General features: G+C 38.7%; 2 protein-coding genes across 5 annotated transcripts in view; one reads left to right on the top strand and one right to left on the bottom strand.

Moving 5' to 3' along the window:
* Positions 1 to 2,194, top strand: part of VCL (vinculin) — a 117,741-nt gene extending 115,547 nt beyond the window's left edge. For both annotated transcript variants that reach the window (XM_008578445.1, XM_008578444.1), the window contains one exon: positions 108 to 2,194. In XM_008578445.1, the coding sequence (XP_008576667.1) occupies positions 108 to 254 (147 nt within the window). In that variant the 3' untranslated portion in view covers positions 255 to 2,194. The remainder of the gene's footprint in view (positions 1 to 107) is intronic.
* Positions 2,195 to 3,734: 1,540 nt separating this feature from the next.
* Positions 3,735 to 26,894, bottom strand: AP3M1 (adaptor-related protein complex 3, mu 1 subunit). 3 transcript variants are annotated; one of them, XM_008578440.1, is made up of 9 exons: positions 26,835 to 26,894; positions 15,919 to 16,194; positions 15,125 to 15,296; positions 11,829 to 11,966; positions 10,286 to 10,371; positions 9,491 to 9,624; positions 8,420 to 8,627; positions 6,346 to 6,490; positions 3,735 to 5,851 (listed from the first exon to the last, which is right to left on the bottom strand). In XM_008578440.1, the coding sequence occupies exons 2-9, from the start codon at positions 16,189 to 16,191 to the stop codon at positions 5,751 to 5,753; spliced, it is 1,257 nt and encodes a 418-aa protein (XP_008576662.1). In that variant the 5' UTR covers positions 16,192 to 16,194; positions 26,835 to 26,894; the 3' UTR covers positions 3,735 to 5,750. The 3 variants fall into 3 exon arrangements, with proteins under 3 accessions (XP_008576662.1, XP_008576664.1, XP_008576665.1); XM_008578442.1 differs by having other exon boundaries at positions 15,958 to 16,194; positions 26,835 to 26,891; XM_008578443.1 differs by lacking the exon at positions 3,735 to 5,851 and having other exon boundaries at positions 6,353 to 6,490; positions 8,398 to 8,627; positions 26,835 to 26,891.
* Positions 26,895 to 27,524: the final 630 nt, after the last annotated feature.

Genomic DNA, 27,524 nt, shown 5'->3' with positions numbered 1-27,524 from the left:
CGTGCAAGTGGGGTTAACTGCAGTCCACTCCTGGTTTAAATATATCTTAGAGGCAGGGCTGCATCAGGGACCATGCAGTGTAATGGAGAGCTCCTCTTTCCTTGCAGGCCACAGAGATGCTCGTTCACAATGCCCAGAACCTCATGCAGTCTGTGAAGGAGACTGTGCGAGAAGCAGAAGCTGCTTCAATCAAAATTCGAACAGATGCTGGATTTACTCTGCGCTGGGTCAGAAAGACTCCCTGGTACCAGTAGGCACCTAGCTGAACCTGGCTGGCATAGAAACCCCTACTAAACGGAAGGAAAATGATCTGAGTCCCATGAACCACCCAGAGTTGCTGGGGATTGAAAGCCACATCCTGGCCTGACACATCAGAAAGGAATGGGGGCCTCTTCACATTAGAAAACATTTATGCTCTTTTGTCATGGACACTTTGAAATGTGTCTCCGTAAAGCCTGTATTCTCAAACACAGTTATATTGTGCACACTCTATCCCGATAGGCAGAGTGGGTTTCTAGCCCATGGACTTCACATAAGCTCAGAATCTTAAGAGTGAACACTAGCCAGTCACCCTGCTCTGCCCTTATTCACTAGGGGACAGTTCCCTCTCTGTTTCCTTTTCCCTGGCCTGCATTCTTCCCTCCAGGCTCCAACAACCCAGGCCCCAGGCAAGTCAGTTAAGAAGGAAATCACTGTGCCTTCAAAAGTTATTTTGGGCTTTCCATGTCGTTGCTGACTCTGCCTTCCCTGGGCTGGGCTAGCTGGGTCCTTTTTGGAAGTCAGCTTCACTGCTGCAGGGGAAGGTAGCCTCTGGGGAGCTCCAGCATATGGGGCCTAGATTCATTTCCTGCCCTTGGGCAACTGAATCCTTCTAGTTTCCTAAGGCATAAAACTAAATTTCACTGTCAGGAGGAAATAGCAGAATCACAAGATTCTATCTTTACCATGCCCCTGAGCAATGTCTGTTTTTAGGGACACATCCTGTCCCATATCCTGCCTCGGCCTGCCAAGGTAGCCATCCCATGAACACACTGTGTGTCTTGGTGCTCTCTGCCACTTGGAGAGGCAGAATCGCCAGGGCATGGCCCTGCCCACCCTCCTAGCGGGGCTACTCCCAGGCGCTCCATGCTTTGTCACTGCCTGCAGAGGTCTGTGCTGAGGCCTTATCATTCATTCTTAGCTCTTAATTGTTCTTTCTGAGCTGAAATGCTGCATTTAATTTTTAACCAAATCATGTTTCCTATTCTGGTTTGTGTAGTCTTCCCCCCACATCCCTCCTAAAAAAGATTTTAAAGATGTGTGTGTTTGAAAGATCCTTTTTATCCTTTTGAAATTCAGTCCTAAGAATTAGTCTTGTTCTCCACAAGTATTTAATGTAAAGGCAATCTTCTCTGAAGGACACTTCCTACCTAAGGGAGAATGGTATTTGCAGACTAGAATTCTGGTGCTGCTGGGGATGAATCAATGGAAAACACTTCTCCAATTCCTACCTCTCTTCAACTACAACTAAGCCACTGGCATCTTCTCCTAAGTGTGAGTGTTCAAGAGAGTAATGGGTATGATATTTAATTGTCACCATAGTAAGTTTTCTATTAGGCAAAGAGACAGAGAAGGCAATTTTTCCATGTTTTGTACTTATCACTGCTAAGCATTTCCCAGCACATGAAACCATATTTCTTTCCAAAGCCAGATGAGTAAGAACCCTTGCCTACATGTCCTTCCTTCCCACTCCCTATGTGTTAGATCCCAACATTGAATGTGTAAAACTTGTTTTAAGTTGGTCCTGTACACTCAGGCTTCCTCTCTTTCAACTGATGAAAATTATTTCCAAGGCCCTCAGCATATTTGTATAGTTGCTTACCTGATATAAATGCAATATTAATGCCTTTAAAGTATGAATCTATGCCAAAGATCACCTTTTGTTTTACTAAAGATTACTTAGAGGAAATAAGAAAAATGTTTGCTCTCAAAGTTCTTCCAGTGTTTTGAGATACTGGTTTACAGTTTATGCCCGATGTGCTTTTCTCTAATATAAGTGCTCACGATAGTGAAGGAAGAAAAAATCCCTGAATGATGATTAGAGATGTCACCACTACAAAACTACATTTATAAGCTAGGATTTGTTATATGCAAATATTTTCTGCCTCTTATTTTGTTCTGTTTAAGACAATAAAATGCATTTATATAAACCATGCTTCTAAATGATGGGTATGTTATTTTAGCAAGAACTTTTAGGTCAAAGGTTTCTCCTTTGTTTTGAAGAATAGCCAATGAAACTAATCCTCAAGATCTGGAAACTAAAGATTTTTATTCAATCCAAATGTTGTATTGGAAGTAGAAGTCAGCAGTAGTGTGTTTATTTAATAAGGATCTGAGTGATAAAGGACAACTCATACTCTAGAAGGAGTGCAAGTGACAAAGGTTAACAGTAGGCAGGAAGCAGCCAGATGATGTGGATCACTGACTGGAGTAGTCTGTTTTCATCTTAGAAGAGTCTGGTTATTCATGATCCCTAAAAAGCTGAAGTTGAATGTGCCAGAGTACCACAGATCCATGTTTTATATTCCAAAGCACAGTATAGAATAGAAGGGTTGTCAGGAATCCACCAGGGCTGTGAGGCTAGATTTTGGGGACGTATTCCTCTTCTTGCTTGAAGAAGCACTGGCTAAAATAGTAGGAACAGGTTCTTGGAGTAAAGTTGAGACATGTTTTTGCCTGATTTTTTGGATCTGAAAGGAGTAAGTATCATTAAAGGGCAATATTTAGCGTTGCTTACTGCATTTATCACTGCTTTAACTTAGAAAAGTTGCCAACTATAGAGGTAGATTACAGCCCGATAAGAGTTCAAGGGAAATGTCCAAGACTACTGAATCAGCTCAGCAATCTCTAAAACTGTCTCATTTCTGCTGTTCACCTTATATTCACTCATGCTGTCCTGCTGCTGCATTACAGTCATTTTCTCAAATCATTTGCCTCTAAAGGACAATAAGACCAGCATCTTCCAAAGGTTCTTCTGTAGTACCACCTGAGTAAATCCATCAGATGAATTCACTTTGAACAAAATGATTGATGGTGACTCCCTCATGCAGAAAATAAGCATCTACTTAATTTGCTTTGGGGATATATTCCCTTAAGAATTTAGAAAAGGAATATTCTGGGATTAGCTGGAACTCTGTGTTTGAAAAATATTCTACTCCTACTAAGTATTCATGATCTCTGTTATTGGTAGGTGGTGGCAGTGGTGGTAGAGAAGGTGGCTTTGATCACTTATTGCTCAGTCTGTGGCCAGAAGAGTGATGCTTAAAGAAAGTATGAATGACTGTTAACATACTGAGATTAGGAGAGGAGCACTTAGAAGTGCTTTGTAGCAACCCTCACATTTTGTGTAATGATACAGAAGAAAATCTGATCAGGGCCGGCCCGGTGGCACACTGGAGAGTGCGCTGCTTGGGAGCGTGGTGGCGCTCCCGCCGAGGGTTCGGATCCCATGTGGAGACCGGTTCCCGCTCACTGGCTGAGCGTGGTGCGGGCGCAACACCGAGGGTTGCGATCTCGTTGCCGGTCCCCGGTACGGGCGTGACACTGAGGGTTGTGATCCCGTTACCAGTCAGTAAAAAAAAGACAAAAAGGAAAAAAAAAAGAAAATCTGATCATGTTCAGCCTGCTCTGACACTGAGCCTTGCACATCTAAGAATGTTCTAATAAATAGTCAAGCTAAAAGAAAAATCAACTCATTGCTTTTATCATTTTATTGACAGTATAGCCAGAGTCAGAAAAAGGATTTACTTGATTCTATAAATTAATAAATACAATAATTTAATTGTAAAAGGAAACAGTCTACTTGGATGTTTTAGCAGAAGTTGCTAGATGGGACTCTTGGATATAAGAGAAGATAGCACAGGAGGAAAACTGGACAGCCCAGGTATGGATAGTTGAGATTATGGATTCTGCAAAAAGAAAAGCAAATGCTCTGGGGTCTTTTTTGAGGTAAGAATTCTGAAGAGTAAGAGTAAGATAATAAAAATGAAAAGCAATTGAACTGGGTAACCAACCTTAGGTAAAGGGAATAAATATTTGGCAACATTTTGACTTTAGCTGCCAATCTGAGATTGATTATTCTAGAAATTCAGAAGTTGTAAAAAGTGGCTTTTCTTATTAGATGAAAGGCAGGTTGGGTGCCCTAGGCAGGCAAAGGTAAGAATGCTGTTTAGTGGGCTCCCTCTATACAAGCCAGCCCTTGACAGCATAAATGGGATGAGTGTACAAGTTATCCTTAGCATGATAAGAGAGAGTTAAAAGCTGAGAAGAATGAAAGAAGAAAAGAATGGAGCTGCAAGGAGAAGAAAACTCATAGCATAAGTAAGAACAAGAAGGAAATATGAAAAACAAGCACTGATATCTTAACTTTCAGCCTTTCTCCATTTCTTCATGTCTAATGAAGCAAAATAACTGGGCAAACATTACCAAGCCAATAAAATTGTGTGAAATGATACAACTGTACATTGACTTTTCAACCATGATGATCATTATGGTATCGTTAATGTTACTGAGGATTTTGCTTCTGTCTCAATATAACGTACTTCCATGTGCTTTGTAAGCATGGTAGAGACATTTAGGTACTCCAGTAACAATTATGACCACAGTTTCAGGAAGCAATCTATGATTATAACCTTGGGAAGCACACAGTATGAAAAGGGAGATTCCCCCTAAAGTCAAGGCATGGAGGCAAATTCAACTCCTTAAGGAGAACAACAACAAAGAAAAAGATTTAAAAAGACTGATGGTAGTGAGGCAGGCACATTTTCCTAATTTTGCTGAGACATTTAGGCTAACTACAGTTTAAGTGGTGTTGGATAATCTTTATAAAACATGAAGATGGCAAAGGTTTCACTTGTTTCTCTTTTAGTACTTTAATTTGCTTAAAAGTGTAAACACTTGTGCTTGCAGTAACTTCCTAAAAGCAGTAGTGTTCCTTTTTACTACCTTAATAAAGCATTTGCCCCTTTGATACAAATGATTTTTACTGTGCTAACAGCTGAACCAGTGGCACAAAGTTGAGATGGTATTTACTGCAGCAATGTCCCTGTAAATCAAAATCTGAGCTTTACATAAAAATCTTATTTATAAAAAATACAATAACCAAGTACAGTGAGAATGGAGCAAGGAGCAGCAGTGCCCCCTTCCAGGGCCAGGTTGATGTGGCTCTTGCTACAGTGCTTGCTTAATGGCACAAGTGAAAAGCTGAATAAGGCAAACACTTGAAGAGGCAGTTTTTTGTAAACTTTTGGGGCTGGGGGGAATTTCCTGTTGGGACAGACACTGATTTGGGATGGCTAAGATCAGAAGGTGTGACATTTGGCTGCACCTGACAAATCACATCACAGATTAAGATAGCTCCTGCTGGATGAGACCAGTTCATCAATTGTTTTAGGAGAGAGGGTATCACTGTAGCCTTCTGCCTTTACTGTTACAATGTGCAGTGGACAGCTGGTTCCTCTCTATGGAAGAAATCACCTCCAAAATCTTCCTAAGTGAAAAGATACAAAATAAGCTAAGTCATTAGAAAAGTTTCCTTAGCTTAAAGCTTCTTAAGAACCCTACACTGATTACTAAGTGACTTTGTTAGCGATGTGCAGCTTGACACAAATGCTTTAACTAGAATATGTATTCCCACCCACTTGGTACCTAATAGTAGTAACTTATAATGATGCTTGGAAAACAAACTGATCTTGAGGAATTTTGGCCTCTTCTCATGTCCTCACTTGGAACTTTCCAGCTTTTGTGACGTATTTGACTCCTTTAAATGGCTTATATTTCTCCCCATACATGTCCAAGCGGTTTACTTTTAAACCTGTGTCAAAAAGAATGAAAGGAATAAATTATTATCCTAGTCACACTAACCAATACACTGTTTATTTAGCAATGAGCACTATACAGTGAATCTGGTATTAACCCTTCCACCATTTGGAAGCAATGTCCCTTCTACCGTTCAGGAATTATTGTGGGGGTATGGTTTTAGGTGAGATTCTCATGTGGGCAGGGTATGTCTGTTAAGGTTAATTCTACTTTCTGTGAATATGAATGGCTTCCTCTTTGGTGTCTGGGTGAGGGTGAGGGGAAGCTGTGTGAAGTAAGGTGCCCTCCAAAATCACTGGTGTCTGGGAGACTGGTCACGTAGCACAGTGTAAAAGGCAAACTGGAGCTGTTGCACTTTCAATTTTTTTAAACATTTTTTATTTTGGTTGCTCTTTCTAGACAGGGAACATTTGTTACTCTGCTAAGCTCCTAATAATTGAGCTCAGCAAAACTCAATTACCCTTAAACATAAGCCAAACTTATCCTTACCTGAAATTGCAAGTTGCTGGATCCTGAACTGTATGTTGAGGCTTGGATTCTCTTCTGGCTTGGGTGCTCCAGACTGTAAATTTACCAGCCCTTTAAGACTTGGGAGCTTTTGTGGAGTAATTTTTCCCACATCCCATGTTAGTACCTTCAAAAGACATGAAATTAAAAACAATATGAATATCTGTTAACGACAAATGCTCAAAGACAAGGTTTAAACACACTATAAACTTCTTTACAAAATGAAGCACAGTGTCTTAGAAACAACAGACCTGGGATCTGCAATGTGTGACTTTGAATGGGGAGTAAGAATCAACATTTGTTAAGCATTTACTTTTGTATATAGCACTGTGCTCAGCACTATACATGTTATCTCACAGAAGTCTGTTAGGTAGATTTTGTCTTCTATCTGTAAATGAGGAAATTAAGGCTTAGGGAGATCATATGACTTGCTCAAGGTCACATAGTTAGTTAGAGGTAAGGTTGCCATTTGAACCCAAGGACTATCTGATTTCAAATGCTCTTTCCATTATATCACGTTCAGCGTTTCTCTCTGGGCCTGTTTATTTTTCTTATGTTGGTACTTTTAAACTTTTAGCTATGGAACTCTTTACTCAAATGAAATCTTTAGTGTGGAAACTCAATAATAGATAGGAAGGTGAAGCTGTTGTGACTGAAGCTGGAATGAAGAACCAGGGATCTGGAGTTTCTCCTCATCCCTGTGTGGTCTCTTGGGAGGTTTTTTGAATTCTTAGAACTGGTCTTTAACAGTCTTTAACATGACGATCTTTAACATTCTATGACTTTATTCAAAAATATGCCTTTTGAGCCGACCCTGTGGCTCACTCGGGAGAGTGCGGCACTGGGAGCGCAGTGGCGCTCCCGCCACGGGTTCGGATCCTATGTAGGGATGGCTGGTGCGCTCACTGGCTGAGTGCGGTGCGGACGACACCAAGCCAAGGGTTGCGGTCCCCTTACCGGTCACAAAAAAAAGGACAAAAAAATATATATATGCCTTTTCATTTATCAAGCAGCTCAATGACTCTGCTGTTGAAAACAATCATAATTTCTACCACAGCAGGAAGCTGAGAGAAAAATCATCTTTTACAGTTTCTGTGAAAACCCTCTGCTAGAGGCATGTTTAAGCAGGGTGAGGAAGCAGCTTTCCCAGCCAGCATCCCCTGTGAAAGAGTATGAAATGATGCTTTTAAATTAAAAGGGAAGAAAACAGTCAATCAATTTCTATAAAAATCTTAACAGTTAATAAACGATTCTAATATCTTCTTACATCCACATAATGTTTTTCTTTCTTTCTTTCTCATTAGATAGAGGAGTGAGTCTCTGGATTATCAATGGATGAGTAAAGGCACACTCTGAAAGAGGAGAAAATGGATCTCACTTTTCTGTTCATCTACTAAGTAGCAGATATAGGATTTCCTCCACAACCAGAGGCAGAAGCATAGCACAGTATTCTCTCTAGGTTTTTTTTTTTCCTTTTTGTCTTTTTTACTGACCAGTAACGGGATCGCAACCCTCGGTGTTGTTCATCTACTAAGTAGCAGATATAGGATTTCCTCCACAACCAGAGGCAGAAGCATAGCACAGTATTCTCTCTAGGTTTTTTTTTTCCTTTTTGTCTTTTTTACTGACCAGTAACAGGATCGCAACCCTCGGTGTCGCGCCCGTACCAGGGACTGGCAACGGGATCGCAACCCTCGGTGTTGCGCCTGCACCGCGCTCAGCCAGTGAGTGGGAACCGGTCTCCACATGGGATCCGAACCCTCGGCTCAAAGTTTAATTTTTTTTTTTTTTTTTTTTAGACCAGCCGCACCGTGCTCAGCCAGTGAGCGCTGTGAGCGCACTGGCCATCCCTATATAGGATCCGAACCCGCGGAGGGAGCGCTGCTGCACTCCCAGCGCTGCACTCTCCTGAGTGCGCCACCAGCTCGGCCTCTCTCTAGGTTTTGAAGGAACTTTAGTTTTAAACAAGATGCTAAGCCCTTCCCTTTGCCCCTCCCCTCCAAATCACAAAAGATTGCATAAACACTTGCTCACTCTTGATTTGAAGTGGCTGTACCTTGGTGACTGGATCAAATGTATAGCTGCCTTGTGTTGGTGTCAGGTTCATATTCAGCACAACTTTTGGCATGTGAACTGTCACTGTAATTCCTTCAATAGTTTTTCCCATATTCTGCTTTGGTCCAATTGTTATATCAAATCTGCCGGCAGAACTGTTCTCCTTAAAGCTGATGCTATGTTTCACATACACTGGTATTGCCACTAGACTAAAAAAGACACAAAAGCACATACATACATAATTAATGGTATGGGACAGCCTGTAAACCTCAGTCCAGAGTATCTTAATCTGCTTCTAACTCCACAATAGGGCTCTGTACCTCCAGAACTGCAGACTCAGAATGTGCACAAGGGGGAGTTGAGTACGGCACAATGTTCTGGTACCATGTGCTAGGAATTGTTTGATTTCTCGGCAACAAGTATGTGGATCAAGGCAGAAATCAGAAATTTAATTATAGACAATTGGGGCAAACAGCTCTACCTTAAAAAATGAATTAAGATCCCATTGAAAGATAATTTAAAATTATACAACTAAAACAGTTCCTGTGTGATAAGAGCCAAGAAACAATTCCTCTGCTTTTGAACCCTGTCCTTATGTTACCCAAATACCTTCTGATATTTTCAACAGACAAGCTAGCTACAACCCATAATAAATTATTCCTCTAAAATTCAAAGCAGAGAATGACTCGAGCAGGTAAGTTGGGGAATTTCCTGGGGAGCTACAGGTGTAGGTCTGTCTCCTGTTTGCCACAAAGTCTACAGACCATGGTAACATTACAGCACCAGCTCATGGTTTTAACCAGGTTATGCATGGTCCAAAATGCTTGCTTGCTCTCAGCTACAGATTTTACTACACTCTCATTTACTACTACTCTATACTCTTAGATGCAGGGTACACTGATTATTTTAGGCATATACTTTCACCACTTCTCACTGGGTCTCCTAGTGAGCCATAATTCAAGTGAGCAATGATGATCTCAAGTACCCAGCTGTCAGAATGAAACAGGGAAGGGTGGGTTCTACTCAGCACATTCATCTATAATGGCAGATTCTGACTGATGCATCAACATACTTTTGTGAACTGACACGGTATGATATGAGTCGGAAATTTCCATCTGGAGGAATAAATGACAAAACTCTTTCAGATTCCCAACGCTTGAACCGGATGCAGGGGTGGAAGCTGACATCATCCAGAAGCCTTGGGTTCTGCCAGGAAAACAGAAGACAAGCTGTATGCATTGAGTATAATGAATACGGCAACTCTGCTCAGATACTGTCAGAAATGACGATGCTCCCTAAATATAAAGCAGTCATGTGACAGTTTAAGACCATATCAACACAACGTTATAGTTTCATAATGTTTTAAAGCTTACAAATATTTATAAACATTATTTTATTTGAATTTCAATAACTCTATGAGGGAGAAAAGGTGAGGAGTAGTACTTCCATTTCATAGATGAAAAAACTGACATTGAAAGAACTTAAGGTCAGGACAGATTGGTAATAGAGACAGCACCAGACCTCAGCTCTCTTAATTATTCTTAGCAGTGCGTCATGCTGAGTGTATGCCCTTTCACATCAGCAAAGCAAGTAATTATTCAGTAAAAATGACACTGAAGATTTGCAGAAGCAAGCCAGCCAATTTTAAGCCACTTCTATCACACTTAGGCAATGACGTCTCCTCAGCATTTCCATAAAGGTCATGCTCATCATGTAAGCTATTGTCTTGCGACGCTGTGCTAGGAATGTTTCTGAGATAATCCTTTGCAATCTAAGATACAACCTTATCTCAGTATTTATCATTTCATTTAGTACTTCATATGTCTTAAGTATGCAAGGAACTATAGAACAAGGGAATAAAACTTACCATGAAAGAAAGGGAGAGATCAGGCATTCCAGAGAGCTTAATGCAAGCATCAATGACCCCCTGAATCTCTGCAAAGACTGTAGCTCCTAAAAAAGATAAAGAAAGATACAGAAAAAAAAGGGTGATAACATCAATGGAATCTGGATCTTTACTAGAGCTATCACTATATTTAGAGTAATGGAGATACCCCCAGGTGTCAGACTTAACTGAAGCTTTGCATCTCTATTAACAGGTCAGTGGACAGAGGATCCATTACACCAGTTTATTTATTTATATTTTCATTTTTAAATTTTTTTATTTTTTTTTATTTTGTCAATATACAATGTGGTTGATTATTATGGCCCATCACTGAAACCTCCCTCCCTCCTCCCTCTCCCCCCTCCCACCCAAGAATGTCCTTTCCGTTTGCTTGTTGTAACACCTTCATAAAAATTGGATTACACCAGTTTAGACAGCTTCTTCACTGAATGCCATGGCCCATACCTAACTGGCTGGAATATAATAATTCTAAGGAAAATCAAACCTGTCTCCTTTATAGAGTCTACCTTGTAAGACTACTGGATATGAGTTTAACATATTTTTTTTTTCCTTTTTGTCTTTTTTCGTGACCGGTAACGGGATCGCAACCCTTAGTGTCGCGCCCGCACCGCACTCAACCAGTGAGCGGACCGGTCTCTATATGGGATCCGAACCCTCGGTGGGAGTGCCGCCGTGCTCCCAAGCGCCGCATTCTACCGAGTGCGCCACCAGGCCGGCCCAAGTTTAACATATTTTTAATAGAATTTTTAAATAAGGCAAGTTACTTAGGAAATGAACTAAGCTGCTTGTTAACTTTTAAGAAAGTGGAAGCCTGGCTGGTTAACTCAGTTGGTTAGAGCATGGTCTTAGAACACCAAGGTCAAGGGTTCAGGTTCCCAACCAACTAGACACCAAAAAAGAAAAAAAAAAAAAAAAAAAAAAAAAGTAGGAGCCATAATTTCTTGATCTCTCATTCTGTAAGATGGAATATTATAATGAAAAGAACACTCACTGAAGAAAAGATATTGGCTATAATTTATAGTGTCATCATCGCATATCACTATATGTCCTTGAGCAAGTCACTTAACCCTTTTGAGCCTCAGTTTCCTTATGTATAAAACTAGAAATTTTTAATAATAAATTTTTATGCCTATCATAAAGTTCCATTGTTTTGTTTGGTTAAAAAATAATCAAAAAGGGGCTTTTACTAGAAGTACTGCACAAAAGTAGTAGCAAAATATGATATACAGTAAGAAAAAAATGTTAGAATGAAAAAATAGCAAGAATTGGAGGTAGACAGGGTACTATTTGGCATCATGAGTTCTGAGTTACAAATGTTTGGCATATCTCAACTAGTAGTTATGAAAATTATATGTAACCTCTGGGCAAAATAAACAGATTCTTAAATCATTAGAAAACGAATGTCTTTCTGCTGAAATACTGCCAAGGGATTTCAGTTTTCTATTCAGCTTGTGTCAGCTGAATTGTTTGTTTTCCACAAATAAAACCACATACACACAATTACCTGATTTATCTATAATTGCATCTATTTCTTCAACGACATCAAAATAGGCTTCGTTGTTTGTGTACTTTACCCCTGCCCGGCGCCATGGGATGTTGGACAGCTGACCAGTAGGGAGTGTGTCCCCAACATTACTACTGCCTAGAAATCAGAAAAAGAGAAAGCAAAGTTGATGTGTAAAATGGTCATCAGAAAAGCTATTATCAAAAAAAAAAAAAAAAAAGAATGCTTTAGTTGCTTCTTCAGGGTTTGGATTTTTCTTCATTGAAGTTGTGGATGGTCTCCAGAACTGGTGGAGACATCCATGATTAAATTTCTAAAAGACAGAAATAGGCCATGTGGTCCTTTGTCTATCCGCCAAACCAGGTTAAATTCATTTTACTTATCTTTTGCTTCCTTTGTGTTAACCTAACCTAATTCCAGTGGCTCAACAATAGAATCTCGTTCTGCTGCCACTGATGAAAAAAGAGCCTGGTTGGTTCAAAACCTTCTGCTGATAAAATGTCTCCACTGAGAATACAGGGTGATAACTAGGCCCTTTGGTATTCTGATTAATTCTACATGAGATGCTTCCTAGCATGCTTCAGTGGAGTAACTGATGAACATAATCTGGCCCTTTCTCATTTTAAGGTCAGCACACTCATATGGCTGCAATATAGTTAATGCTAATTTCCTGGCAAACTGACATATATCTGAAAATAAGTCTAGTTGTCCAAACACACATCCTTGAGCTGTGACTTAACAATCTGGTTAATTTACATTTCCAATTCAAAAGTAGTACATACTTAGCCAAAACAAAACAAACAAAGAAAAAAAATAGGAAGTTCAAAAAAGTGGTTGTAAAAAATCTATCTTATTACCAAAATATAATTACCATTAATATTTTGGTATATTTCTTTACACCTTTTCCCCATAAGTAGGTTGCATTTATTATATTTTCTATTTTGATAATTTTTATTTTTCTGATTGTACTTTAAATTATAGTGGCAATCATACTGTATATACAATTTTTTTTTTTTCCTTTTTGTCTTTTTTCGTGACCGGCAACAGATCGCAACCCTCAGTGTCGTGCCCGTACCGGATCAGGACCGGCAACGGGATCGCAACCCTCGGTGTTGCGCCTGCACCTCACTCAGCCAGTGAGCGGCCGGTATGTATGTGGGATCCGAACCCTCGGCAGGAGCGCCGCCGCGCTCCCAAGCGGCGCACTATAGCAGTGCGCCACCGGGCTGGCCCCTGTATGTACAATTTTGTAGTCTACTTATGATGGTGTTCCTGCCTCCAACTGGTTGCCTTCCAGAAGAATTTTTGAAAAACACTTCTTGGGCTGACCCCGTGGCACACTCGGGAGAGTGCGGCGCTGGGAGCCCAGTAGCGCTCCCGCCGTGGGTTTGGATCCTATATAGGGATGGCCTGTGCGCTCACTGGATGAGCGCGGTGCGGCCGGTCACAAAAAAGACAAAAAAAAAAAAACAACACTTCTTTAACCATGTTATCTTCTTGCTCAAAAACCTTCAATGCTTCACCACCAGCTTTATGATAAAAGCTGAATATTTAGCCTACCATTCAGCGGCTTCTCAACTTTTTAATTTTATCTCTCAGTACTCAACTAAAAAATAGTTCTGATCTGCTAAAGAGGTTAATACAACTCAAGGTTTTCACTTCATGTGTGTTTTTTCTCATACAGTTCCATCTATGAAGAATGTTCTTATCCCTCCCTCTTTTCCTAAATTGTGTTGGTTCTCCAGGGCCCTGTTGGAGGGCCACTCACCACAGTTCAGGAGGAACTATGTCACTGAAACATTCTCTTGAACTTTATAATATATTGCCTTATGAATCTATGTTATATTTTTACATTCTATATTTTAGTAACTTTATTTCTGACTATAAAATACATGTTTATTTTGGAATATTAGAAGGTATAGAGCAAAAATAAAGATAATCTGTATTTCCTTAGCTGGAAATAATCATTGTAAACATTTCTGAACTTTTTTGTCTATATGAATATTCAAATAACTTTTTTTTGGTTTTTGTGCTGGATTTTTCCATTTATTATATCTTATGTACTTTCCAATGTTGTTACATTGTCTATAAATTATAGAATTGCTTTTTAAAATCTTATACTGTTATTTACATATTTTTATTTTTTTTCCAGTCTCTCATCCAGAGTGTAAGTTTTAGGAGTAAAGATACTCCATCTTATCTTTCTTTGAGTTTCTCCTAACACTCCGCATTGCACAGAGGATGAATAAAGAGCTGCCAAATGATCTTTTTCTCTTAGGCCTCTCTCACCCCATTTTTACCTCAATGCACTGGAAAAGGGTTTACAATAGCAAACAGTATATAGTTGAAGTGGCATATAACATTTCATAGGAAACTTTCTCAAGAAGACTTCAATACTTTCAAAAGAATATTGTCTGTTGGAGGTACCTAATCTCTAGCTATACTCAAGAATAGCTTATAACATAAGCACAAAGCCCACAATGCATGAAATCTCACAATAAACCAATTTCCTATTTCCTCATGTTTTTGTTTTTGTTTGCTTATTTTTTGTTTTGTTTTGTTTTGGCAGCTGGCTGGTAAGGAGCTGAACCGTTGTTGACTCTGGTGTTATAACACTGCGTTCTAACCAACTAAGCTCACTGGCCAGCTCCCGTTTCCTCATGTTTTAATATGTTTTCTGCATGTATAAAAACAAAGACTTGGAGGAGATAGTACATACTCTGTAGTGAAGTCTTAAATTTTCTATACTCCAGTAATTGTGGGATAGCAGCATAATGCCAGTTATATAATGGTATTTTAAATATTAAAATGTCAGTTTATAAATAGAATAAATAAATGCTCTTCTAACTGGCCTCATATACTTGCTACATTAGGATTAACTGGGGGACAATTTATTCAGTCTTATTATCTAGTGTTAAAATAATAGTAATAATATTATTGTTGTCTTGGCAGAAAAACCTGTTAACAAAAGAATAATAACCAAAAGTTCTTTATCATCTAAGACCTAGCCTCTTTCCATGAAAAGAAATATACATCCATTTTAACATTACCAGTAACTTGACGGGTGGGCGGGGGGGACAGAGGGGGTTTGGGGAGGGATAGGTCAGGTATAGGGCAGAAAGAAAAACCATGATTTGTAACAACGAATATGCTAATAATGATTAAAAAAAAATTACCAGTAACTTTAATTCTAGCCAAATTGGACTACCTTAATAATCTGTCGGATCATAAGCAACAGTTGAGTTGTTTATAAAGTAAAACTGCTCAGTAGCAAGTAGAGTATGTTTTGATCTTACCTGTAATAGAGTTGACAACAGAACGTAGAATTGTTGGTGGTTTAATCAGTTCTTTCAAAATATTAGATTCAGTAGCCAGGGGAAATCCATTGTCTAACATTTCTTCCAAGAGCTCGTATACTATGACCACATTATCCTTAATTGCAGCCTCTGAGCATTCACCAAAGTAGTCCTAACAAAATATACAGAACATTGCACATGAAAGGCACAAAGAAAGACTTGCTAAGTGTTTTTGTTCTGAAGAATAAATTTACAGTAGCAAAATGCACTGTTTAAGATGTAAAAATCTTAAAGATGCAAGTTGGAAATACGTAAAATAGAGGGGAAATAACCCTCTATAGTCCTAACACTAGTCCTCAATATTTTATTAATATTTTTAGATCGAACTGAATTCCTATTACATATCACACCAGAAAGTACTGAAACATTAAACTGTGAATGTGAGTTATAAACTTTGTTCACCCTGATTAACTACCCCAAAACACACATGGTAAGTTTTAAATTATTTGTTATATTCAGCAAGACAAAATAATAAAAAGTAATACAGAAAAGTTCATAACCAATAAAAATCTTGATGATATAATTTGTGATACATATAAAAAATAGTGAACAAAACAGCCATGTGTGCCACTGTACACCCTATAGAAAAGAGTTTATGAACTTATGCTTAGTTAAAAAGAAGAGAGAGACAGTACATATCAAAAGCTGGCTGGCTAATTAAAGAATATAATCATGTGTCACACTTCCAACTAACTTGGGTAATTTAAGTTAGAAAGGTCTGATAGATAATTAACCTGAAAAGTATCAGCAACTCGATGTAGGAACTCAATTACAAAGAGAGGTGGCACTTCAGTCTGTATGACAGACACAAAGAAGAGCTTATCCCGGTAGATACTGATGAGGTAGTGGTGAGGTGTTGAAATGACAGGTGGTACATTTTCGACATCAGCAGCTTTCTCCTGAGCTTCAAAGAAATAATCACAGACAGACTGGCTCACGACGCTCTTCCAGTGTTTCTCTAGAAATATGTCACCGGAACAGTTTATGAGAAATAGACTGTGGATCATTTTCTGTCGGGAAAAAAAGGTTTAAATTTATTGTACATCAAAAAGGATCCTTGTATTACCCTGACACAAAAACCAGACAAAGACAACACAAGAAATTATAGACCAGTATCACTTAAGAATATAGATGTAAAAATCAGCAAAGACGTTGAAATCAACGAAATACTAGCAAAAAAACCCCAACAACATATAAAATAGATTATATACCCTGAGCAAGTAGGATTTATTCCAAGAATGCAAGGTTGGTTCAACATATGAAAAACAATCAATGTAATATACGATATTAATAAAATGAAGGACTAAAACAAATGATCACTTCAAAAGGTGCAGAAAAAGCATTTGATAAAATCCAATATCCTTTTATGAAAAAGGAATAGAAAGAAACTTAACCTCATAAAGAGCATATATGAAAATGCCACAGCTGACATCACATTTAATGATGAAAGGCCAAAAACTTTCCCCCAATAACAAGAACAAACAAGGATGTCCACTCTCACCATTTCTATTCAACATGGCATTGGAGGTTCTACCCAGGAAAATCAAGCAAGAAACATGAAAAAAAAGGCTTCCAAGATGTAAAGGAAGAAGTAAAATTATCTCTCTTTGCAGAAGACACAATCTTGTAAATACAAAATCCTAACGAATCCACAGCCCCCTCCCCCAATAGCTAGTAAATGCAAAGTTGCAGGATACAGGATTAATATGAAAAAATCAATTGCATTTCTTTTTTTTTTTGTCTTTTGTCTTTTTCCGTGTCCGGCAACGGATCGCAACCCTCAGTGTTGCCCCCGTACTGGACCGGGGACCGGCAACGGAATTGCAACCCTCGGTGTTGCTCCCGCGCCTCGCTCAGCCAGTGAGTGGGAACCGGTCTGTATGTGGGATCCGAACCCTCGGGCGGGAGCGCCGCCGCGCTTCCCAAGTGGCGCACCATCCAGTGCGCCACCGGGCCAGCCCCCAATTGCATTTCTATACACCATCAATAAATAATCTGAAAATAAAATTAAGAAAACAATCTCATTTACAATAGCATCAAAAAATTTAAATACTTAGGAAATAAATTTAACAGAAGTAGTATAACATTTGAAAATGGAAAAACATTCAATGTTCATAGATTGGGAGACCTGATATTATTAAGATGGCAATATTCCCCAAATTGATCTACAGATTCAATGCAATCCCTATTAAATTCTCAGCTGCCTTTTTTGTGGAAATTGACAGGGTAATCCTAAAATTCATATGGAAATGAAAGAACCAGAAACAGCCAAAACAATCTTGAAAAAGAGCAAAGTTGGGGGACTCATTCTTCCTGATTTCAAAATTTACTACAAAATTAATGTGTGGTACTGGTACTGTAGAATAAACTATAAAGCATATGTACTTCACAGGGCCTGGTTTTCCAAAGCCTTGCAGTTTCAAATATTGACCTTGCAGAGGACTGGAAATTTTCCCCAGGCTATTAAGTCTCTGTTGCAAGATAAGAACTGTGGCACAGCAAGGTTGCTGGCTCAAAGACAGACAAGTTACTGATTGATATCTAAGTTGCTGGAAAACTGGTAGAGGGAGAAGTAATGTTTGCTAAGATCAAGCTGTTGTTGATAGGATCACTTAATTGTCTACTGGAATGTCACCTGGTTTGTTTCACTGAAAGTTACCAGCCTATTTTGTTAAACTATAATCCCACCTATGTTCTCTTCCTGTAACTTACTGGTCTTGAAAATAAATGCAGGAAGAGAACCCCAATTTGGTGTTAATTTCCTGAAGAAGGGTTGCCTCTTGCTGGAGGATCCCAGGGAAGTTAACCACTTCAGGGACTCTCACTGCTCAGAAGAGATGGGCTTTGAGTAATCCTTTGCATCTCCATCACCCAGAGGAAGTGGGGTGACAAATCCATGGGGGGCAAAGCAACACAAAACAACAAGGTACAAGGATAAATACATAGATCAATGAAGCAGAATTGAGAGTTCTAAAACTAACCCTTACATTTATGTCAATTGATTTTCAACAAGGGTGCCAAGACCATTCAGATGGAGAGAGAATTGTCTTTTCAACAAATGGTGCTAAGACAATTGGATTTCTACATGCAAAAGAATGAAATTGGATATCTACTCCATACCCTATAGGAAAAGTAACACAAAATGTATCAAAGACCTAAATGTAAGAGCTAAAACATAAAACTCATAGGAAAAAAACATGCATAAATTTTCATGACCCTGGACTAGACAATGTTTTTTAGTATATGGCACCAAAAGAAAAAGCAAGAAAAAGAAAAATAGATAACCTGAACTTCATCAAAATTAAAACTTTTGTGCTTCAAAGGACATTATCAGGAAAGTGAAAAGACAACCCATACAATGGAGAGAAAATATTTGAAACCAGGAATCTTATAAGGAAGATTCCTATATTCCTATCCAGAATATATAAAGAACTCTTACAATTCAGTAATAAAAAGACAACCCAATTAAAAACTGGGCAAAGGATTTGCAAAGTATCTCTCCAAAGAAGATACACACACAAATGGCCTTATAAATAGATGCTCAGTATGATGAGTTATTAGGAAAATGCAAATCAAAATCACAGTGAGATAACATTTCATATCCACTAGGCTAGCTATAATAAAAAAGGCAGACAACTGCAAGTTTTGCAAGATGGAGAGAAACTGGAACCCTCATACATTAATGGTAGGACTGTAAAAAGGTGTGGTTACTGTGGAAAACAGCTTGAGTTTTCAAACAGTTAAACACAGAGTTACCATGTGATCTGGCAATTCTACCCCTAGGTATATACCCAAAAGAATTGGGAACATATGTCCCCATAAAAACTTGTGCACAAATGTTTGTAGTAGCATTATTCATAATACCCAAAAAGGGGAAGCCCAAATATGCATCAATTGACAAATGAATAAACTAAATGTGGAATATTATTCAGCCACAAAAAAGGAATTACATACATATACATGCTACAACATGGATGAACCAAGAAAGAAGCTAGAAACAAAAGGTCACTTCGATGGGTCAAATGTGTCCTCCAAAAGCTCATGTATTAGAAACCTGATCTCCACTGTAACAGTGTTAAAGAGGGGGAGGGGGATCCATATTTGAAAGGTGGGGCCTTTGAGAGGTAATTGATTGGATTGTGAGGACTGCACCCTTGTAAATGGATTAATCCATTCATGAAGTAATGGGTTATCATGGGAGGGTTCTGATGGCTTTATAAGGAGAGAGTGAGAAGGTTAGCTTTCTCTTGCTCAGGCCATTCTTTCCATTTAATACCATGGTTACCCTGGGATGCTGTAGAGAGTTGCCACCCAGAACAAGGCCCTCACCAGATGGTCCTCCTGGAGTGTGGACTTCCCAGCCTCCAGAACTGTAAGAAATAAACCTCTTTTCTTTATCCATTACCCAGTTTCAGGTATTCTGTTATAAACAACAGAAAACAAACTAATATAGTCACATATTGTATGATTCCACTTGTAGGAAATGTCCAGAATGAGCAAATCCATTGATATACAAAGTAGATTAATTGTTTCCAGGGGCTGGGCAGAGGGAAAGGAATGGGGAGTTATTGGTAAAGGATTTGGCATTTCTTTTTGAGGTGATTAAAAACTGTTCTGGAATTAGAGATGATGGTTACACAACTTTGTGAATGTTCTAAAAACTACTAAATTGATGAGTTTTATGGTATGTTAATTACATTTAAATTTTTAAAAAAATATTCTTGATACCTTGTGACACAAATCCACTCCCAGGTAGATGCAACAGAAATGTGTACAAAGGTGCAGCAAAAACATATGTAAAAATATATTTGTAATAGCTAAAACCTGCAACAATGCAAATGTTTATTAACAGTACAATAAAAAAATAAATTGTAGCATTTATAAAATATTATATAGCAATGAAAATAAACTATTGCCACATGAAACAAACATGGATGAATCTTACAAACACAATTCTGAACATACAAAGCCAGATGCAAAAGAATATATACAGTATAATTCCATTTATATGAAGTTCTAGAACAGGCAAAACTAATCTATGGTATGAGAAATCAAATGGTTTTCTTTATGGAGTCAGGGTAGTGACTGAGAGGGGCATGAGACCAGACTTCTAAGGTGCTCGTAATGTTTTATATCTTGATCTGGATGATGTTTACAAGTTGTGTTCATTTTGTGATAATTCATTGGGCTTTACATTATGAACTGTGTACTTTTGAGTGTCAGATGCTTTAAATAAGTTTATTGTGCCTGCAATATGAATGAGAGTCAGTGGAAAATACCTACCTTAACTTGTTCCTCCTATCTTTTAGATGGATAGGCATCAGTATCAGGTGTTTATTCTAGTGGTTCAATCATTCAAACTAATAGTACTGTATGCTAAATAAAGCCTGAAGAGAAAGAATTTGAAATCTATGAAATCAGTTTCTAGAAAGAAACTGCAAGAAAATAAATTCCAAAGAGGAAAGTCTTTCCAGAATTGATTCATTCCATTCTGTTAACACAGAAAACAATGATGTCAATCTGACCAATTCTTTTCAGAAGAAGTTATTTTATGAATATAGCTGACATTTAAAGAAATATCTGGTGCTGATTTCCCTTTCCCATTAGGTACATGCTCAATAGTTATAAAGTAAATAATACTAATTACCAAGATAGGTTTTAGTAATTACTATACTAATAAAGTATGAATGCTATTAATAGTTTAGACTTCCTGTTTATTAGAAACAGAAAATGTTTCTTTATTTAAAGTCACCTCTATTTAGCCAAGCAATCAACTTGAATTGGCAGCAATAACCCTGACACATCAGGCTTGGAACCCGCCAAATTTTTCTACTTTATCTAGTCTGATGCTTTGCTTATTAGTAAGTTTGTTTTGTGTCAGCCTTATATTTCTATCTGGGTGTTAATATAGTGAGTGCCACTGTAATACAAAGACATGCCATACAGAAACCACTGACTTTATAACCTCAGCTGATAACCTTTTCATTTTTTAAATGAAACAGGAATATCCAGCAATAAGATCTGCAACTAATTTTTTATTATTATGTCTTTTTTTTGGAATAAAAAATGCTATCTCTTATATAGTTATAAATACTGCTCTTATCCCCATTTTATAGATAAGACAATAAAGTCTCAGAAAATTTATGTCACTTACCTAAGAACACACAGTAAATGTCAGAGTTAGGATTGAAACTTAGATCCAGTTGAATTCTGAGCTCCTGCTCTTACCTGATTATCGGAATTATTTATTCTAATTGTTAGAAAAACATTCTAAGGCAGCACTGTACAATAGAGTGTTCTGCAATGATGGAAATGTCCTTTATCTATGCTGTCCAATATCATAGCCACTAGAGACATGCGGCTATTGAGTACTTGAAATGTGCCTTAAGCAACTGGTGTACTGAAGTTTTAATTAATTAAATTTAAATAACCATATGTGGTTAGCTGTTACCATATTGAAAAGTGCAGTGAATGTGCTGTTTGAGCCTACGATTGAAGTGGAAGAGTTGAAGGATATGCTTCTTGTTTAGTTAGAAGCTAAAATACGTTGTTTATATGCTGAGAAAGTTTAATGAATTATTCAGAGTAGAAATTGTATTTAAAAGAGCTGACATAAACCATTCATCCTATAGAAAATATAGTTCACATGGATCTATGGTACTCCACGGTATACCCTAAAAGAGCTGCTTGTTCTTGAAGCAAGTGACTTTGTAGTTTATTTTAGGGCCAAATCTCTACTCATTCTCTCAAGCTGGTAAAAAATTCCTTCTAGGAAAGTTTCCACTGAAGTTTTTTTTTATTGGCAGTAGTTCAGGTCTCAGATGAATACAGTAAGTTAAACCAGCCCACTGGATTTATTGCTGTTATCCTCAGTGCTGAGATGGAAGCATAACACTTGTAGTTCTCAACAGTGCTTAGCTTTAAAACCCATCTTAACTTTCTATAACAGGAAAAAGCTTATTTCTTCTATCCATATTATGACCAAGGGCCTAGCTCATAGAACAATTAAATAATACCTTATATAGCAGTATAAATTAGCCTGTTTCATGGCTGGCTGGTTAGCTCAGTTGGTTAGAGCATGGTGATGGTAACACCAAGGTCCAGGGTTTGATCCCTACACCCACCAGCCACCAAAAAAAAATAAATAAATAAAATAAATAAACAAGCCTGTTTCTTTAGCTCCTTACCATCCTTTTAGAAGCTGCAGTTACTTCTTTCATTATTTTAAAAAACTTTCTGGGAAAGCTGCACACTGACCACCCCCACAACCACCTTTTTGTTCCTCGTGACTTTTAAGTCAAAACAGAATTCTCCCAGCTTATTTTAAAGGCAGCAAAGAAACTGTGTTCAGAGGCAGTCCCATCAGAGCTTTGACTGCATCTTAAATACTTCATAAATCTTCTTTACTACATGTTGTACTATCATTCTGATGATTCGCAAGCAATGAAATTACAATAGTCATAACATCCTTGGAACATGATGTCTAAAAAAGAAAACATATTCCTTCAATATATAATAGAATGGAGGCATAAAAGGGCGTGTATCCAAGGTGAGAGAATGAGACCAGAAATGAATCTAGCTCCTCTGATTCTCAGCCAATATCTTGATCACTTGTTCATTCAACAAATAGTTTTGAATATGTTTTACATAGTAGGCACTGGGGAAACAAGGATGAACAAAATAAAGTTCCTACACTCACAGCATTTACAGTTCAGCAGAGAAGACAAACAACTTAACACAGTAAGATGTAATTCCTAATAGGGAAAATACAGTGTGTTATAGGAATCTACAAGGTTTGGAGGAGAAAGAGAACATGAGACAAAGAAATCAGTATAAATTTAGCAACTTTGGAAGATGGAGGGTAAAGTGGTAAGATGAGACTGGAGAAGGAGGTAAGGAGAGATTGGTTAGTGGGCAATACTAGCCTTGTTAGAGTTTAGACTTTATTCTCAGTGCAGTGTGAAGTCTTTTTATTATTATTTTTTTCTTTTTGCAGGGGAATCATGCAATCTGATTTACATTTTTAGAAAGATTACACTAAATTGGCTAACAGGGCACTGAATACTGTGATACCAGTTGAGAGGTGAGTAATGATGATGGTCTGGACTAGGATATGGGCACAGGGATGGAGTAGAATGAAAAGATAAGAGAAACATTTAGGCTTTGAGCAAAAAAGACATTTAGGTTTGGGGAGGGGTGTGGGGGGGTACACACGTGTATGCAGATGAGAAGATGAGGCACTTAGTCCTGGTCCTGTATAATTTGACCCAATTCTGGATATATTTGACCCAAATGAATATACAGTTGACCCTTGAACAATGTGAGGCTTAGGGCTGCCAACTTCCCACCCAGTTGAAAATCCACATATGACTTTTGACTCCTCAAAAACTTAAGTACTCATAGCCTATTTGTTGACTGGAAGCCTTACTGATAACAGAGTTAACATATTTTGTATGTTATATGTATTATATACTTTATTCTTACAATAAAGTAAGCTAGAGAAAAGAAAATGTTGTTAAGAAAATCATTAAGGACAAGAAAACCACGAGAGAGCACATTTTATTATGATACTCAATTTACTGGAGAGAGGAACTGCTTCCACGGAGAAGATTAGTATCACACTGCATTTTAAACACTTGAAACACTTGAGTTCTCTACAATAGCAATATGAGATGGTTACAAAATTATTACAGTAATACTATAGTTAATTTTATGTAGTTATGATTTAATATTGTATTTTTACGTTTATTTACATTTCTCTGAACTGCAAATGGTGCCATGTAAATATTGATGAATTTTAACTTTGTATAATAGATTTGTGTATATTTTTTGGTAGTAAATAATAAAATAGACTAGTATCTACATATATTTTATGCATTCATGACATCTTTAATTTTTTCTTAATTTTTTGATATTCTTAGGCTACATGGTTCATCTGCAAGTTTTTCAAATTGTCTCAAATCTCCAAAAAATTCTCCAATATTTATTGAAAAAAATCTGCATATAAGTAAACCTGCACAATTCAAACCTGTGTTGTTCAGGAGTCAACTGTATTCAAACCACTATTGTATTTATAGGTCTGGTGCTTCAGATAAGGCAGGTTGGAAACATTTATGAGTAATAAGGATTTTTTGTTAATGGAAACTGTAACCATAAACAGAATTGAAACTAAAGAAAGAATGTGCATAGTAAGAAGAGAGCCTATGGAAGGGACGCCATCATCAGAACACAGATGGGTCAAGGAAGCAGGCCTAAAATAAGACAGAGAAGATGTGGCTTAAAAGGCATAAGTAAAAAAAGGAGGGTGGTTTTTAGTAACCAGAGTGTGTTAGTATATTTCCAGAAGAATGGAGTAATAAAATTGTTAAATGGCACGAAGAGGTTAAGCTACAAAAACTGAAATGTTGGTTGATTTAACAGTGTTTCTCAACTTTCTTTTCCTTATTGCCTGCTAAGGAGCCTTTTTAGACTCCACTCTCCCATCCCTGCCAATCAAATCCCTCCCCCATAAATTAAAAAAACATTTTTTTAATTGTACATTGACAAATTATAGTTGTATATATTTATGGGGTACAAAGTGATGCTATGATTTATGAATAAATTGTGAAATAATTAAATCAGGCTAATATCCCCGTAAAATTTTAATACCATAGAATATTGTATATGTTTATGTACTTCAAGTATACCTATACTTTATACATAAAAAGTATGATTTTTTTTTTTGCCTCACAAGAAGTAGTTTTTGACTGCATCGAGAATGCATGATTTCACACATAGAAGACAATGGTGATTTTGGTAAAAGTAGTTTCAGTGCTAGTTCAGTGAAATGCTGGAAATAAGGCATTGCAGTGGGTTGAGAAATAAATAAATAGCAAGAAGTGGGAAAAAACAGAGACAAGTAGATTCAAGAAATCTAGCTGTGAAGGGGATGAAAATGCAGGAATATAAATGGAGTAGTAGTTCATAAAGTGAAGGACGAATATTTTTAAATGCTGAAGGGAAGGTGTGAATAGAGGGGGAAAAGCTGATGGTAGGAGAGATGGAAACTGAAAGAAAAAAGGACCCTGACGAGGTGGAGAGGATAATACTGTGAGACCACGTGAAAGAATATGCCTTCTCTAAGGAGAAGGGACACTTTTTGCTTTTCAACTAGAAGGGGGAAAGGTTTGTATATTTGGTTGCAGGAAGATGATGGTTTCTATTTTCTCTGTGTAATGGGAGAGAAGGTCATTTGTAGAGGGAGAGAGAATTCCTCTTCTCTGCAAATACCATTTGCTAATCATTAATTGAAGTATTGTTGAGCTAGTTAAAAATATCTAGTCTGCAAGGAACTCCAATAGTATATTATATTGAATGGTTAGAAACTTAGAAAATCATAAGATTCAGTAAGAAAAACTAACCTTGTTGCAAAGAGAGCTTTCCTGCTAAACATTTGTAAGTTTCAGGTAATTCTTAATCTCATTCACTCCATTTTTCCTATAGTCTCAATTGAGTGTCCTTCTTTCCTTCCACAATCCTTCTATTTGTAATCTTGATCCCACTCCTTCCCTTCTCTTCTGGGATCTTATCTCCTCTTTCTGGAATCTTTAATCTTGTACTTTAGTTACTTGCTTTCTGCCACCAAACACATGCTTTGGATTCTTCTAAACAAACTCAAACCATGCACTTTACTACTCTGAGTAATCGTGCTTCATGCCCCAAGTGATGAAGGATTAGTCTACACTTTCAGTTTCTCCTCAGTCACTGACTCTATTAAAGCAGCACTCTCAAAGGCTCAATGAATTTCTAATCAAAGCCAACGACCTAGTCTCAGACTTCACTTCGTCCTTTGATCTTTGCAGCATTTATGTCACTGATAACCTTCCCCAAAACAAAACAAATACTTCTCAACCTACTATATGAAATTTCACCTTTTGGTCCTCACCTTAAAATTTTCCTTCCGGCTTAATTCGCAATTCCCCCCGCCCCCCCCCCATCTTTCTACCATCTCCACCTAAACCACTGTGTCAAATTCGGTAAATTCTAAACTCCACAAAATTCCTCCTCACGTGAGAGCTACTAATTTTATAGTAGCACCGTCTTCTTAATCATGTAGGCTACAAGCTTCAGCTTCAGGTTCAGACAAATCCACCAAATCCAACCAGCCACATCGCTCAACACTTTTCCATACTTACTACGCCTCCTCAATTTAGATCCCTGTCACCTCTTTTCCGAAAAACTGCAAGGCAATCCTCACTGTATTCCCCACCCCAAGCTCATCCAGGCAGCACCCTCAGATAAGCGGACGGACCGTCCGCTTAGGTCCGTCAGGGGTTTTGTCCTGCAGACGCGCGGTCGGTACTGCAGCTCACTGTGGCTGACACGACCTTCTCCCCGCGCCGGCACACGAAGAGGGACTGCAAAGAGTCTGACCTCCCGGCCCGGGGTCCGGCGAACCCTGGGGCAGGTGCACCGCTCCCTTCCGGCCCTACTGGCAAGAAAGCCCGGAAGGCCAGGGTCCAGGGCTGCGGTGGGGGAGAGGCACGCCCAGGTCCCCAACATCAGAGACTCTCCCAGAACCCAGACTGGAGTCCGGAGCCCCATGTGTTCAGTCACCTCCCCAGTTATCGAGCTGCCTCCAGTGTGCAGACTCCCCACCCTGCACACTCACCCCGACACCTGGGCCCGTCAGTGTTCGGCGCCGGGTCCTCTCTGGACCGAAGCTGAGGCAGCAGAGAAGGCCGTGAGGACCCTGGCAGTGGGAGTGCCCAGTAGATTGCCTGATTAACAGGTTCAAAGACACCGACTCGGTCTAAAATATTAGAAAAATTAAATAAGAGGGAAAACGTTACATGAGAGGAAAGACGTCTCTTAAGGTTTAGGATCTAAACTTCTGTATTACTCGAGATCTAGAAGAATGGGGGTTTCGCACCACCTGGATTCAGGCGCTCATCCGCAGCCTAACTCAGTCTGGGGTCCCCTACAGTAGGGTATGTGAGGTCAGGAAGAGGCGGGGCATTAACTGTGGGGCCGAGATTAGAGCCAATGGTTGCGGATGAGAGAGGCGCAGAATGGGCGGGGTCGGGGGCGGAGTTTGAATTAAAAGGGCGGGGCCGGAGAGCCGATGGGGGTGGGGTGCGTGGTGGAGCCAAAGTTGGGTGGGAGCGCGAAGATGGCAGCTGCTGAGGAGGAGCCTAAGCCCAAAAAGCTGAAGGTGGAGGCACCACAAGCGCTGAGGTGAGCGCTGCCCTACGTGGGGAGGGGGGTGACGGCGCCTGCAGCAAGCCAGGGCCCATGTGGGTTTGCGCGGTCCCTGCGCTGGGTGGTGTCCCGCTGCTTGCATGGGGCCAGTACGCATTAC

Source organism: Galeopterus variegatus, unplaced genomic scaffold (genome assembly GCF_000696425.1).
Source record: "Galeopterus variegatus unplaced genomic scaffold, G_variegatus-3.0.2 Scaffold1689, whole genome shotgun sequence".
In the NCBI taxonomy this organism is placed as follows: Eukaryota; Metazoa; Chordata; class Mammalia; order Dermoptera; family Cynocephalidae; genus Galeopterus; species Galeopterus variegatus.
Note: the sequence above shows the minus strand (reverse complement) of the source record. Positions and strands in the feature narration are given on the sequence as shown.

Excerpts from the sequence above, each read along its gene's own strand:
- AP3M1 (XM_008578440.1), bottom strand. The coding sequence starts at position 16,191 with ATGATCCACAGTCTATTTCTCATAAACTGTTCCGGTGACATATTTCTA. Across the intron at positions 11,967-15,124 it reads TGTTGTCAACTCTATTACAG|GCAGTAGTAATGTTGGGGAC; the intron begins GTAAGATCAAAA and ends TCTGATTTCTAG. Across the intron at positions 9,625-10,285 it reads ATCTCTCCCTTTCTTTCATG|AACCCAAGGCTTCTGGATGA; the intron begins GTAAGTTTTATT and ends TTTTCCTGGCAG.